General features: G+C 38.8%; 1 protein-coding gene across 3 annotated transcripts in view; it reads left to right on the top strand.

The window, feature by feature from the left end:
- The first annotated feature begins 11232 nt into the window (after window positions 1–11232).
- The window catches only part of cntnap2a (contactin associated protein 2a), a 241864-nt gene continuing 237869 nt past the window's right edge, over window positions 11233–15227 (top strand). For 2 of the 3 annotated variants that reach the window (XR_003049312.1, XM_025054369.1), the window contains exon 1: window positions 11237–13741. Coding sequence is in view for 2 of the 3 variants with exons in the window: in XM_025054369.1 (XP_024910137.1) it covers window positions 13639–13741 (103 nt within the window). In the remaining variant the exon portion in view is untranslated. Of the gene's footprint in view, window positions 13742–15227 lie in introns of all 3 variants that reach the window. The other variant, XM_025054370.1, reaches the window with a different exon arrangement.

The raw sequence follows: 15227 nt of genomic DNA, 5'->3' as shown, positions 1-15227 counted from the left end.
AAATCTCAGACCTGGAGCCATCAGTAATACAAGGGCAGGTGCTCATATTTGGAAGTAGCCAGCAGTCAGCCAATCATCATGGATTAGGAGGCATCATAACCTTCAGCCTCTAAAGAGGGGTGAAAATCCTGGAACAAATAGTACAAACACGCACTTGCACACACAGATGCACACACACACACACACACGTGCTAAGATACATTTGTTGAAAGTAAGGACAGGCTGGTCTAAAAAAATCCTTGGATTTGCCACTATAAATCCAGCTTATGGACAAATGGCTGCCGCAAATGGGAATAAATGCCTCCACAGCAAAATCACCGAGGCCCAGAAAGAGCAGGAGAGTCAGCTGTGGACTTTACAGGAGAGAGTGATAAAGACTCAAGCAACAAAATAATGGGGAAATGGGGGTTTCATTAGAGAGAGCTTAGTTTCCCCCTGACTACCTTTTTATGCAGGCTTGTTTGAATGATGCCAAGGTCTTGTTTTATCCTCACATTGGGAAAAGAAACAGCACAGAAATCTAAACAGTAATACAAATCTACGTATTTCTGAAGGATACAAAATCTGCAACCGTGGAAGCGGACACCTATTATCTCAAAATATGTTTGTTCACAATTAGTACTATGTTACTTTTGTATAATTAATTGTAGGCTAATAAGCTTCTTGTCAGTAGCTCACTGTTGCTCTGTGATTAATCAGATACAAATCTTAATTTTTTCGACAGTTCTAGAAATTACTAGGTTCCAAAAAAACAAAGCCTGACCTCATGCTGTTCATGTCTTTTGTCTTTTGTAGGTTACCGCCATCAGGTAACATTTAAAAAACATTAGTCTATCACAGCATTATGCTAATTTAGTTTAGTTTTTTTTGTATTCTCTGTGCTTCCCAGCATCATGCAGATACACACTTGGCTCCTTCTCAAGCCAACTGTAGGAGCTGAGTCTGAGTCACATAAACAAGTACAGTCAGGTGACACACTGTCTACTATAACATTGAACGTAGGCTGGAAAATATGAGGAATTAATTCAGCAACAGCTGGAAAACTCACTATGACTGTCACTTAAAAATAACTGGTTTTGTTTACCTCCACAGACAGTGAGAGAACATTGTTAAGGGAGTTGGGATGGAGCTCAGAAAAGGACAGATAAGGGAGGAGGAGGAGGCAAACAGAGACTAACAGACTAAAACAACACACTACATAGTGTGTCCTGAATCACACTGGTCATGCAGTATATTTCAGTTTTGGGACTTTTTTTTGGTTTGCAAGATTAAGCCTTGATTGGAGAATTTTAATTATTTTAACCAGTCTGCATCATTTAGTCAGAGCATGTGCGTTAACTGAGACAGACACAGAAAAATGTGCCAATATACTGCTGCTGGGCCAGCTGTCCTGATGAGCAGTGTAACAAGTGGAGGGTGATGACCTAGGGTGGTGATTCTTCCTGCTGTGGTTTGTCTTCCCTCCTATTTTAAGAGACATTTGCAGAGCTCCTTAAAACCTTTAGTGTAGTTGGCGTCTACCTGTAAAGGAAAGATAAAGGTCTGTTACAGGTGGACCCATTCTTTGAGCCCATTTCTTCTCCGGCCTTGTTCCTGTCTGAATAGTGAGAATCAGTTCTAATTCAGTGTGTGATGTACACTTAGTTTAAGGCACTTAGCATCTATCAGACTGGGACGCTAAAGCAGCTGCTGTAGTCGGGGACCGGTCTTGCTGTTGTACGCTGCACTGTACTTCCAACCTGTTATCAAACAGTGCTGTCCCTTTATCTAAATGCCTAAATCCATGGGATGTAAACACAGATGAGAGTAAATGTTTAAACTTTTAAGGATTGATTTTTTTATGTGACTTACAATTAGAAAATAAAAATAACCACAAATGTCTTTGATAACTTATTGCAATCGTTACTGTACCTCATAGTTATTCTAATTAGATGAAGAGCGAACTGATGCAGTTGACGGAGAAGCCTCAGAGGAGAAATCAGCTGTCTGGTCTCTGGTGTCCTGTGACTCACTGATAAGGGGATAATATGATCAGAGACGTGACTCTAGCCCAAAAGGTTAAACATCCATTTCTTTTGACATAAATTGCATTTATTGAATTATTTGTGTCAGTTGCAATAAAGATACAATTTAACAGAGATTTTTTTTCAAAATGCATTTTCAACTTTTGGATCCAATTAGAGTGCACTTTTTTATCTTTGCCAGATTGAGGATACTAAAGGTTGCATTTTTTTGCATTTTTTTTTTCATACTACTTGTGCTAAAGTCTTGTTGTCTTCTCTTGCTGATGTGCTTAACATATTCTAGACAGATCTGGACTGCAGCCAGGCCAGCTGAGGACAAGTATTTACAGTAAATGGCATGGCAGATGGAGGCCTGCCGTCATCTTGATGGAAAATCTGTGATGTTTCTAAGATATAATGGCAATTATAGCATCTTGAGATGAGATCATCTTGGTCTTTACTACTACCAATTTTACTACTTGCATTACTACCAATATCATTCTAGCAAAACACCTTCCAGATGCTTGTCAATCCGGATGGCCTTTTTAATCTTTGGAATGTAGAATCTAAAAAGAAGAAACAGAAGCTGCTGGACCACAGGCTCCAGTGATTACTGAACGCACATCCATTGTCTTAAAGTGTCCAATAATTCTGTACTTTACGCACATAATACATCTATATAATCACTGTGGATAAAACTGGCTTAATTTGTACTTTCACAAGTCACATTGAATCACAGAAGTTTTCTAAAGTTTAGATAAAGCCACCATTACAGCAGCAGACATAAATGTGACAACAGTGTGTTAGAGAGTTGCTGAAAAAAACACTGGAGTAAAACAGTGTATACAATTACCTAGTGGGAATGTTGAAGACATCTCATAGTGGCAGAACTGTACTGTACATGAACTCATTTTCTAACAAATTGTTCTGTCTAGGTAAATAAATAAATAAAGGACAAGAAAGTTTTTAAAACTGCACCCGGCCTCAGCTTCTAAGTTGTAAACATCTTGAAAGTAATTATGTTGTTAAAGTGATATTTAATCACTCAATAGCTCCAAGCAACATGGATGTGTAAACAACAGCTATTCTTAAACCTCAGCGTTATTCTAAAATTATACAGCCTCTGCCATATAACACTTTCATTATTGCTTCTGCACAGTATACAGGGTACAGTATAATCGCATGAAAAGCTCCGGCCCACACTTCAACATAATCATCCCTGTAATAAGATAAAACATCAACTTGATTGGACCAAAATGACATTCATCCTGCCAGCTCAGAGCCTGATCTAATCCTGTTATTCTTTCTTGCTTTAATGTATTTTCTTTGCATGAATGGCATTGATATATGAACACATATTTGGAGCAAGTATCAGCCATCAAAGAAAAATCCATTAGTAAATATCAAACAAACAAAATGCTCACTTTACGTGGATGTTTGAATCTCGTAAGACTGACGTTGTTGTGCCCTTAACCATCAGTAATGTGTAAGCGGTGCATTCAAATGTAGTGAGTAATTTTAACACCATTAGATGACAATGAACATGACGTGTCCTGCTTTTGTCTGGGTCTTTTCTGTGGTTGTAATTGACTTCCATTAAAACTATTCTGATTGCAGCTTTTAGGGTTGTTCCACAACAATAGCCATTAAAACATCTCAGTGAAATCGCTGCAGCTCGAGTTTCCTCCAGTCCCATTGTTTTCCTGTAATTAATACAAAATAATTGCTTTTCCAAACAATAATTGGTAACACAGTAGGATGACAACACATGTAAGTAAGTCAGAGACTCTGGAAAACAATTTGTGATGGGGAAATTAATGGAAAAAAAACATCCTTTGTCTTATGTTTATGAACACACAAGGGTAAATTGCTACCTTAAAAAATGTTCAGCAAATAGTTATATAACTAGCATTTACTCTGCCTGTGTCAAAGGCAGGCAGTTAATGTGAAGTAGTTAATTTGAGAGAAAACGTGTGTAGGTGAAAAATTAAGAAGAGCACTCTGGGAAAAAATTGAAAGACTTGTGAATTGAAGAGATAAGGGATCTGATCTATTGGTTGTATTATTCCTTGCTCTTTTCTTATGTCTCTCTCTCTCTCTCTCTCTCTCTCTCCTTTCTATTCTTTACCTATCCCTGCTGGCCCTTGCTGAATCCTTTAGGCTCATTTAGTTAATTAAGGCCATGAGATGTTCCACGAACCAATTATGCAGTGACATTATTAAAAGACCAGCCTTCCATGTAAGCGCCGATTGTGTCTTTCTTTTGTCTCTCAATAGAAAAGAAAATTGTCTGACCTCACTGTCCATTCAAATAGGTCTTTTGATTAATCTAGATGAATACAGTATCAGCATTTTTGTCCCACTTCACTGATGATTTAATTGTTTCTCTTATTTTTGTATTCCTAGCAAGAACAAAGAGAACAAAAAGAGCTTGTCATCAAATAGCACACTGATGTGACATCTGCCCACCCTCAGGTGTTTAATCAGATACTATTTTATTACAGTAGTAGTACAAATAGTAACAGTGTACTGTCTGTTCTGTTTCTTTGGACTCCCTGTTGTAGTCATGGGGAAATAGTATACTATTACTATACTAATATGCAAAATGACAGTGATTTACAGTAGAGGTCAAGGAGAAAAACTTGTGGGAGTTGAGAGTGGCAGACAAATACGTGAGAGTGGTGCAGGACATTACAGTACAGGATATCAAACTTAGAGTGGTGAGACGTGAGTGAGAAACAGGCTCAAGGTACAGGTGCTGTTACATCAGTGCCATGTTTGCAATGGGTATTCAATGGTATAAAACATGGACATGCAGAAAAACGTAGTCTGTGGTTTGTAGTACAAAGCACTAAGAACATAACCATGATGGAAGGGGAATGAAGTATAAAGAAGTTAATACTGGATACTTGTGTGAATGTAAGTGAGGCAAATGAACAGATCAAGGCAGAGATACTGCTGTAGCAAATATGGACAATTCAACCATTCACAGCAATGAACTGTCCTCGTGGACTTGGGGGACAAGTTACTGTTGTTGGTGACAGTGGGTGGAAACAATTGTGAGGATTAATTCAAGGCAGTTTAAGTGATAGGAGCTTGTTCAAGATGGCAGAAATACCAAGAGTTTTGGAGAGAAAAGTTTTGGAGAGAAGAAGATTGATCTGCCAGGAGGAGAAGTTTCCTCCTGCCTGGCAGGGAAGGATTCAGATACATTGCAAGAGAAGACATGAAGACGTTTGGTGTATTAGTAAAGAGTTTGATAGGTTGAGGTGGAGGCTCTCCAAATCTATCAACTTCAAACACCTAACCCTGGTGAACCATTGGGAGGGACAAACACTGTATCATATTTCCATGCAGATTACCACACTGCAGACCCCCGATGTAAGGGGGAAAAAAAGCAGAATGTGATTGAGTTTGACAGAAGATGCCAAAGACAGAGACTGAATTTCACAGATCTGCAGATGTTGATTTTACTTTGCGCTCTATTTTAAGAAAATGCAAATAACGTCTGGCACGACTGACACCAAAGGTCGTTAATTAACATAAGTCAATTCCACTGTGCTTCTTTTGGGAGCAAAAATGTAACAGCACTCCGCCTTCTCTCCCAGCGCACGTATGAAAGTCGGACGGGTGCTACATAGTAAATGAGATAATTTGGCAGTGATAGAGATAAAAAGCTAAAGTTTAAATTATTGTGAAAACTGGAACCAGAATGGAGCTGAATACTGATACTTTATGAGACACTGCAGTCAAAAGGGACTCTGACTGGGTTACATACCTTTTATGTTTTAATTGGCAAACCTGATGTTAACAGTGGTTTTATCTGTATAAATGTGTGTGTCCACACAGCAAAATAGTTTATTTTTGGCATTTGCAGCCACTTCCACATTACTAGGACTCTTTGTCATTTGGACACTTATTATTACTGGTTTATGCAAATTGACTTATTTAGTCACTGTATGAAAAGAGTATATTACTGAGCTCACTGTGTTATATCACATTTTCTACATGAGGTAATTTTCTGGTCAAAAACGTACAAGAACTACCATTATTCATAGTTTTTTTTTTCTGTTTATTACCGTCAAGGGCCATAATGTGACAAAATTGATGAAGCTTAAATTGACAGCTTCTAAAGCTGACCCCCTTTAGTGTGTTGGGTTTAAAGTTGTTTTTTTTTCAGTACAATGACATGAATATTGAATCAGATTAACACAGTTCCAATATACAGTTTATGTTTTCATGTCACGACTGCCATCCTATTTTGTACTGAAGGACAAAAATAAAGTCCATCTCATCTCTGTCCATAGAGACGAGACCAAAACATGGGGAAAAAAACGCTTTTGTGCTCACCAGCCCACTCTGCTGCTGTGATAGTGTTTATAATGTCAAGAAAAACCCAAACACAGTGATAAAAAAACCATCTCTATATGAAAATCAATAAAAATCCTTAATTTTGCTCGTATTTTTGAACAACACACACCCTCCGTCAGCCTCCAGTCGCATGTACAGATTCAGCAGCCTCAATGTTTCACACAGAAGTAAAAAAGAGTTGAAATTTTACAAATACATTAAATTTAGCCTTTTTCTATTACATGGAATACTGGTCTCAAGAGGTCCATGACACGTTGGTATTTAACATTTAATCTATTGGCCATGTCAGGTGCACGGCTGGATATGGAGAAGATTCAGAAGGAATAAATTATCATATATTATATGTGGGTGGATCAGAGGTTGTAAAAGTCGAGGCCAATTACTTTTGTGGCTTCATTGACCACAGATCTCTGCCTATTATGATGCACTGCCAGTTTGGTTATTGCCCCTTTGCGCAATTGTGTCTTGAAAGTGACAACGTGACCCTGGTTAGAGACTGCGGATGGATTTTACACAGTGTGACGGGGGGACATGGAAAATGTGGGTCATGGAAAATGTCATGGTTAAATTGCTGCACTGTAAAATCAAATAAGGTAAACCTTACTTGAAAAAAGCATACAAACTGATTGCACCTAAAAAATGTTGAGAGAACTAGGTGTCTAAGTTGTACTAACTAGTGCTTCCTTAGTAGAATACACTTATTTACAAGTTAAAGCAACTAAAACAGTTAAGTAGTGGGTACTTGATAACTACTCTCGACTTAGTAATGACTTCTCAGAATTCTCTACTCAGAAGTTCTAAGATATATGTACTTGAACGTAAGGTGAACTGGCTGACCAAATGCCTGGTTCATTAACGCTAACGTCAGCTAGCAAAGGGTAACAGTAAATACAACAGATAAACAGACAAAGTAGTCCGATAACTTACCTTATTATTCTCCAAAAAATAAACAAGGCAGGGCAAAAGTCGAGTCTGCAGTTTGCCCTCAGTGCGCCGACCTGTGTGCTGAACTGGTGTGTTGCAGAGTGGGAGATGGAATAGTAGGAATGAATGTGTGTTGCCTACTTATTGTTGTGAGTGAGCCAAACTCTAAATAAAGTAAAACGAATATCTATATTTACATTTTTCACCGTGCAGTAACTGTTACTTCCTAAAACAAGTCATCAGTGTATATTTTGATAGCCAAGTAAAGTTAACTAATTTATTATTAAGTCAGGGTAGCTGTATGATTTTCCAGTGTGGGATTGTGTGTTTTATAGAAGATATATTAAATGAGAATAGCCAGTTAGCCACTGTGCATCATTTAGCAAATTAAATAGATTCACATCTTGCGACCTGGGACGCCCCTGAAGTACACTGGGCTCATTGCTGTCCTCCCGAAACTAGCCAAAGCACTTGCTCTGTGACATGCTGCATTATTATTCTGCAATTTGCCATTAGAAGATGGCTAAATTGGGACCATAAAAGGAGGCATATGGTTGGCAACAACACTTAGATCAGCTGTAGCAATAAAGCAAAGATTTATGTATGCTAAGGGACCTAGTGTGTTCCAAGAAAACAGTCTCCACCACTGTACTGTAGGGCATTAAGAAAAGATGGTCCCTTCACGTCTCAGTGATGCTGTCAGATTCTCGGTGCACAGCTCAGGTATCTTAAACTTAAATACAACTGCTGTTGTGTCTATTCTGTCGTTTGTTTAACTGTGCTGCATACAATCACCACGGAAATCAAATTCCAAGCCAGCAATGTCCTCCCAACAGAGCAACATGTGGCTCTGTACCCACCTGCACAAACTTTGGTCTGAGGCTTCTTTCTGTCTACTGTGCTCCCCTGAAGAATGTTGTCTTTGTCTGAAGAATGAAGGTTTTTTTTTTTCAACTGTGAAAAGCTACTGTTAGTTAGGCAGCTATGGCTAACAGGAAGAGCCTCCTGCTGTGGTGGACTTTCCAATCGACCTTAGTGTCGGCTGTCTTGAAAAGTACATTCTCACTCCAACCGATGTGGCCATTCTACTCTAACCTCCCTCAACTATGAAATGACTCATACTTGCAATGCTTACGTTCACTGAATGCTTTTTTTCCTGTAATTGTCAGAGAAAACGCGAGAAACGGATAAAAAATGTACAGTTCAGCCTGTCTGTTTCCAGCAGACACATTTTCAAGGGCTGCGGCAGTAGTTAAAGCCTTCTTTTAATGTGCACATGTTGTTAGAGACAGAACATAATGTGCTCAGCTGAATAAAAAAGGAAAAAAAATGTGTGTATATATATATATAAATATATATATATATTTAATATCTTCACAAAAATGTAGACAGCAATATCTACAACAAAATACAGCCGAAAAAGTAAATTATGACTCTTGCAATTATACATGAAAACACATTCTTTCATCATGGCCCTTAATATTAAGATTTTTTTTTTTTTAGAAAAGAAGAATAAACCTTTTTTTCCTTTGGAACTGTTTGTTTCATTTTGCTTTACCTTTTAAAATTTTCATGTTAGGACTTTCCCTTACTTTTCCCTTTCTTTTTATCAAATGGTCTTTACATCATTTATGATGGAGTTTGCCAACATGTGCAATTATAAAATAGATCAATGATCGTGAGGCTGACATTGTGAAATTGCTTCACAAGCACAAAATATTTGCTTTAAGTGTTATGACGCAGTATTTGCTTCAAGATCATATTTATAACAATTCTTCATGATGTTACAAAGCAGCGAAAAATAAAGACAATGTTTCTGTTTTTTTTTTACTGGTAACTATTGGTAAAGGTTAAACTAGTCTCAGGAAACTTCACCTTTATGGATGATTAACTTACTTGTCTGGCAACTTATTATGCAGCTGACGCAACACTGTGTTTGATGACACAGATTCTACATTTCTGATTCACAAGATATCTTTTTATGATGAATTGATGAATACGTGGTTCAGAAATGTTATGAAAGAAGTATTTCTCTCTAAAGGAGCAAAAGACTCTTCACGTTGTTGTTTCTGCTCATTGAGCTTCTATGACTTCAAAGAAGTACAATGACAAAGAAGTACTGTGATGTTCTTTTTCTCTGAGAGAACCCCTGGACTTACATTGTCCTTCCCACAGTCTCTGTTCTATTTTAAAATAAATACTTTTTCTTTTCTGCGTTTGCCAACAATACACAGTCCAGGGATTTATGGATAAAGCCGGGTTCTGTTTCCACAGGAAAACTTTAGAGGTTTATGCACTGCAGGTGTTTCCGTGTATCATTTGTGGGATAGGTTGCATCGTTTCTAATGATCCCACAAACAATCCATGACATCACCTCTGAGCTTTATTTCCTCTGTTCTACAGCAGGTAGATAATAGCAGCGAGGCAGTAAGGTAGCAGCTGGGAGTGAAAATTGTCCTTTTCTTATGAACACTTTACTAAACAAAAACAGCCCTTCTTGGGGGATTCATCATCGCTGTCAACCACTTTTTTTTTATTTATCTGAACCTATGAGCTATCATTCAACAGGGTTGTATTTGTGAGATGAAGGATGGCTGTAAATTACCATGCCTGACATATTGACAAACCCGTTTGTTTGTCAAGAGTGCTGTCCTATAGCTAACGGCAGGCGTGGTGAAGTACAGTGGGTGGAGTAATCATTAAGAGGAGAAGGTGGAAAAAAACAACAAGAAAAAAAAACATAGGATGAAAAAAAGAAACTGCTGATAGGACTTGATCATTACTGTGTGGTATATGGTTATTTTATTGTATTGAGGTTTGAAAATTATACTATACTACACTGCATCTGTAAAAATGGCAATGAGGTTCAAAACACACCGGTATTACTGCACAGGAATATTTGCCTTCTGGGTGCCTTTAAGTTTTGCTCTGTAAGTACTTTAAATGTTTACAGTATCTTTTATTGTTCTCCACATACTTGTATGTAAAATAATTTGTTTTAGATTTCACCCAGCAATACCAATGAATATGTTATAATATTTAAATGCATATAAAAACTACTGTACTGTTATGTGTGATACAACCTAAAGCATGTTGATGCTATAAGTCTATAAGAGCTTTTCCAAACTGTTACTGAATTTACACCTGCCATCACTGTTTGTAATCAGTTTTCCTCTAAATATGATCTAATTTTCCAAAATGGACATCATATTCTAGACTAGACTAGAAACTAGATAAAACTATGTCTGTTGTTTTCCCCTGCTGACTTTTACCTAAAGTGAATTTTTGTGAAGTACAAAGACTTACAATAGAAGTCCATTACTGTGAATGTGATTACATTATTGAGGCTGTCATAGGTTTTTCTTTCTCATGTTTATACTTTTAAATATCACATTCTGTGCTATTTCTCCTGCAGAATAATAACTGTAGCAGTACATGCATACTTTTACTATAGATCAAATATAGCAGCTTATTATCTTTCAATATTTAATATATTAAATAATATATTTTGACCCTTCAACCTAGCTGTCATAATGACATTGTGCTGTCATCGTATATTTAATTTGTAATTAGGAGTATGCCTTCCTTTGTAAGAATGCATGATGAATTATGACACGTGATGAAAAGTTGACACATTGACAGTATAAATAAAATACTGGAAATACTAGTAATAGTACTACTAATACTAGTAGAAATATTAAAAATAAATCCTCTTCAGTAAATGGTGACTTTCCTATGGCTTTTGCTGTCATTGTTTGTGTCTTTGACCGCTGTAGCCAACCAAAGAGCTAACGCGCTTGAATGTGTGCATGTTTACAGGGATGAAGACCATAGAACACTAAGTTTCCCATCTTCTCTGTCATGGAGTGGAGACCCTCTGGATCACGGCAAAACAAGGTTTTTATCACCAAACACACACTTCATAGCCCTACAAAACATTATTGCGTTGGGTATCAAAAATCCCAAATGTAGCTAATTATAGTTATTTTTTAGACCAGCTGGGTAAGGCTGGAGAGACATGGAGTGTCAGGCAGTCAGGCTTCAGCTGTTGACGTGTAAAATAGACAAGACTGAGGGCTAAGTTGAACTTACACTTATTTGTAGAGTTGAGGAGTGTACTACATTAACATTTAATCATTTTGATTCATGGACTTGGTGAAACCACTTGCTCTACGCTCATGTTTAAAATCAAATAACACGCCGAGTTTGCGCTTTTTGAGCCAGAACTGCAGGCAAGATCCTGATAAGTGGGTGGAGATAGAGTTGAGGATAAATAAAATATTCATAGGTCCACATAGAGTAAATGATGCAAAGGTGCTGAGTTGCATCTGAGGCATGATTAGTCATGAATTGATCTTTGTTGCATGGGAAAATACACACAACAAAAGGCTCATTTGAGGGCTGGAGATCGACTGTAAAGGAGAAAACTTTATATGTGCAAAATCTCATCTGTTTCTTTAATTTTGTACAAGGCCATTCAAAATATTCAGTCCATTGAACATAACATTTAAGACCATCAGAACAGTGACCATGGTAGATTTTAGTTGGACTTTGAGTTTACCAGCAGAGCTGTATTTGTGAAGAGCCTGGCTTCACAGCTCATCATTGTGCAGTGAGAGCAGAAGGAGAAGGTATGAGAGTGCAGGGGATTTTGTTCAAGTAGATTTTCATTATAATAAACAAAGAGGAGACATTTGAAAACAACTTAATATAATTACCAGCTTAAATATGTATGTGTTCTTGCTAAGCAACTAAAATATAACCTGATCTGGTGGTTGTACCTGTTGATATTTTCATCTTTAGCAAAGAATAAAGAACAAAGTGTGGATTTTTCATTCAGTCATAAACTGTGTAACAAAGGTCCCAAAATGAGAGAGTCTACTCTGAAGCTCCTTATCTGGCTGTCTTAGTCTGACCTACAGGGATTAAATCTGCTTCTGTGTCAGCCAGGCAAACATGTCTGTTTCACTTGAAATGTTGTGTTCCCCAGAGGTAACTGATGCTCTTTCTATACTGTACATGTTTGTGGGTTCCTTCCAGGTACTACATATTGTTGTGCAAAAACATGCAGGATTGGGATAATATTTTACTTTGAATTGATAATTCATTTTAATCTGCTTAATGACAGAGTAGCTGTGGAATTATCTTGATTAAATTCGAAATATGAAAAAAAAAAGTTTATATTGATAGAGCAGAAAGACAAATAACAGCATGGAGTTGGTAGCAGATGAATGCATTTCACATCCGGTTCGTTGTGTGATTCATCCAAATATTGAAATTATTAATGTGGGAAAAAGTAAAAAAAACTGCAAAACTATAGCTTATAATATTGCTATTCATGGTTGGTGGATTTTAGTTAGAGTTTAGTTAGAGTTTCTGTCAAAAATTCTCTGAAGTTGAAACACCCAGAAACCGGCCAATGGTATGTTAAGCTCAAGATGCTTTGGTGAAAGGAAAATCCTTTCCCACAGTGTGTGTAAATGACAACGTATGGTATGTCTTCGTTTTATTTCTAATGTAACCACTATGAACGCAAATGTTGACACCTGTTTGGAAATAATATATTTTAAGGCAATGACAGTTTTTCCCCCACATTCCCACTTGGGAACTGTGAAAGAGGTATTAAGATGCTTCAGGTTGGCATTCTGTTACTGACTGGACCTGTGAAGATCAGGAAAAAGAAGAGGGCGATGAATGTACCCCATTACCACCGAGAGATGAAGGAGGTACTGTGGTTATTGGAAACAGAGACATTTGAGAGGAGGGGGTGAGGAGATGCGAGACAGAGAAGGATGTAGTGAACTTCTGTCCCATGAAGAATAGGAAAACTATTCGTTTTCACGAGATATCCCGCATGCATCCAGAGGAATGTCTGCTGCTCTGTCCTAAGGCTGCATGTGGAAACCCCGCTGTTGTTGTTGCTGCTGTTGTTGTTGTTTTAGTTTTGTCATAGTTGTGAATCGATGAGAATCGGGAGGCAGAACAGCTGCAGGAAGAAGTGAGTTTCTCCGTCAATTTTTACATCATCTCTTTATTGGAGGGGAGACAGAGAGACATGCATAAAGAGATACAGGAGAGAGGGAGAAAGAGTGAGGGGAGATGGGGTAGTTCAAGTCAGCGAGAGAGAGAGAGAGGCGGAGGGAGAGGGGGAGGGAGCAAGAGGGAGAGAGAGAGAGAATGAGAGACTCTGTGCAGCCAATCTCCTCTCTGCCAGTTCTCAACTGCGAAGCCAGAGTCACAGACCGACGGGCATCATCAGCGCCTCCCTGCAGTTCATTTCCCTCCCCGAGTCTCTCCTCACTCTCGCTGCTGTTCTGCTGACTTCACACCGGCTGTGAAGATGCTGCGGCGCCGTCCTGTCCGCGGAATGACGGTGCTTTTGCCGGTCACTCTGTGGATTTTCTGCTTTGTCAACATTGTCTACGGAGCTTTACCAACATCCCGTAAGTTTTTTTGTGTTAAATCGGTGCCTTGTTCAGAGGTGTCATAAAGTGTTTCTCGGGAGGGAAGGCAGAGAAAGCATGCGTGTCTGTGGAGCTGACCTGTGTAGATGCTGCAGGTCTTCCCACGGTGATGCCAGCTGGCGCTCTCCGGTGCTGAAGAGCCAGGCTGCAGCAGGGATGGATCACGCAGCCAGATCGGGCTTATCTTTAGAGTTTACGCATGTTTACATTTCAAAATCTCTGGTAAACTGACGTCTGCGACCGGGATTATCAGTTGTTTTCATCGCTGGCGTTGGAGTTGCTGAATATTTGACCCGTGTCTCAGTGTGTTTGCTGTTGAACATCTGGTTGGAGTGTTGGTTCAAGACAAAGTTTGTACCCAGCTGACGATGAGACGTTAATTTTATTTTATTTTTTATGATGAAGCGCTGCTTTTGAGCATCATTTGTTAAACTGTTCGTTTGTGCTCTCATCCTTACATTATTTATAAACTAAAACAATGCAAATGAATAAACAAACAATTCTTGCCCTCTGTACATCGAAGCAGCTGTGACCTGGAGGCAAGTCAATGTTTTCACATCTTCATCACTGAGGCCAGTTTCTTTCTGTGTAAATCAAGTTTTAATGAGTCTCTTAATAATTCTAAGATCTGGGCGTTGAACCAACATTTTTCCCTCCAGAGCTACTTTACTTAAATTTACTTGTTAAGATAAAGAGGTTATAGAATGATTTATATAAGCCCTATTGTGTTTATTGTTTGGATGATTGGCTGTAATAACAAGCAACAACATGCAATTTCAGTGTTGTATTTACACATTCCATGTTGTTTTAATAGTCTCAGTCGCATATTCCAGGGGAGCTGGGGAGTTTATCATAGTCTACATTACACGCCTATAAGTAGTCTGTTTAATTTGCTCTCTTGTGGGTTCCTCCCCCTGTGCTTTCTGCATCTGATAGTTGAAAACCCTAATGTGCCATTAAACGTGTTATTGCGGCGCTCATCACTGTTGAAATGGGGACCATTAGCTTTGGTTCTTTATTTCATTGGCAGCCTCTCATGCACAGTCCGTTCGGGGCGTCGTTACGATCCTGCTGACGGTGACGGAGGCTTCAGTGAGACTGATTCCCCCAGGTTTCATGAATGTGTCCGGGGACGCGCCTAATTAATCATCCCGCAGGACAGACACCGGCGATGAGGCGCTCGGGGTCGTTCGTGCACGCGCGCGCGCGTAAGCCAGTGTGTGTGAAAGAACAGAGAGAGAAAAGAGAAGGAGAGTTTGGAGGAGGTGTAGCTCCGCGTTTTCTTCTCTTCGGAACCCTTTGCTCAGTGGAGCGAGGCAAACTCGCGGCCCATTGGTTGCACGGTGGAAAGACTATTTATAAAAGTTCATTGATTTCTGTATGGATATCGTCCGTCCTCCTACATCCTTTAATTGGCAGGTCTGAGTGGGTCAGCATCAGCGTCCCTGGAGCAAGGAGACATTCA

Source organism: Cynoglossus semilaevis, chromosome 3, assembly GCF_000523025.1.
Source record: "Cynoglossus semilaevis isolate Cse_v1.0 chromosome 3, Cse_v1.0, whole genome shotgun sequence".
NCBI classification, from domain to species: domain Eukaryota; kingdom Metazoa; phylum Chordata; class Actinopteri; order Pleuronectiformes; family Cynoglossidae; genus Cynoglossus; species Cynoglossus semilaevis.
The sequence above is the reverse complement of the archived record's forward strand: the minus strand, read 5'-3'. Positions and strand labels throughout refer to the sequence as shown.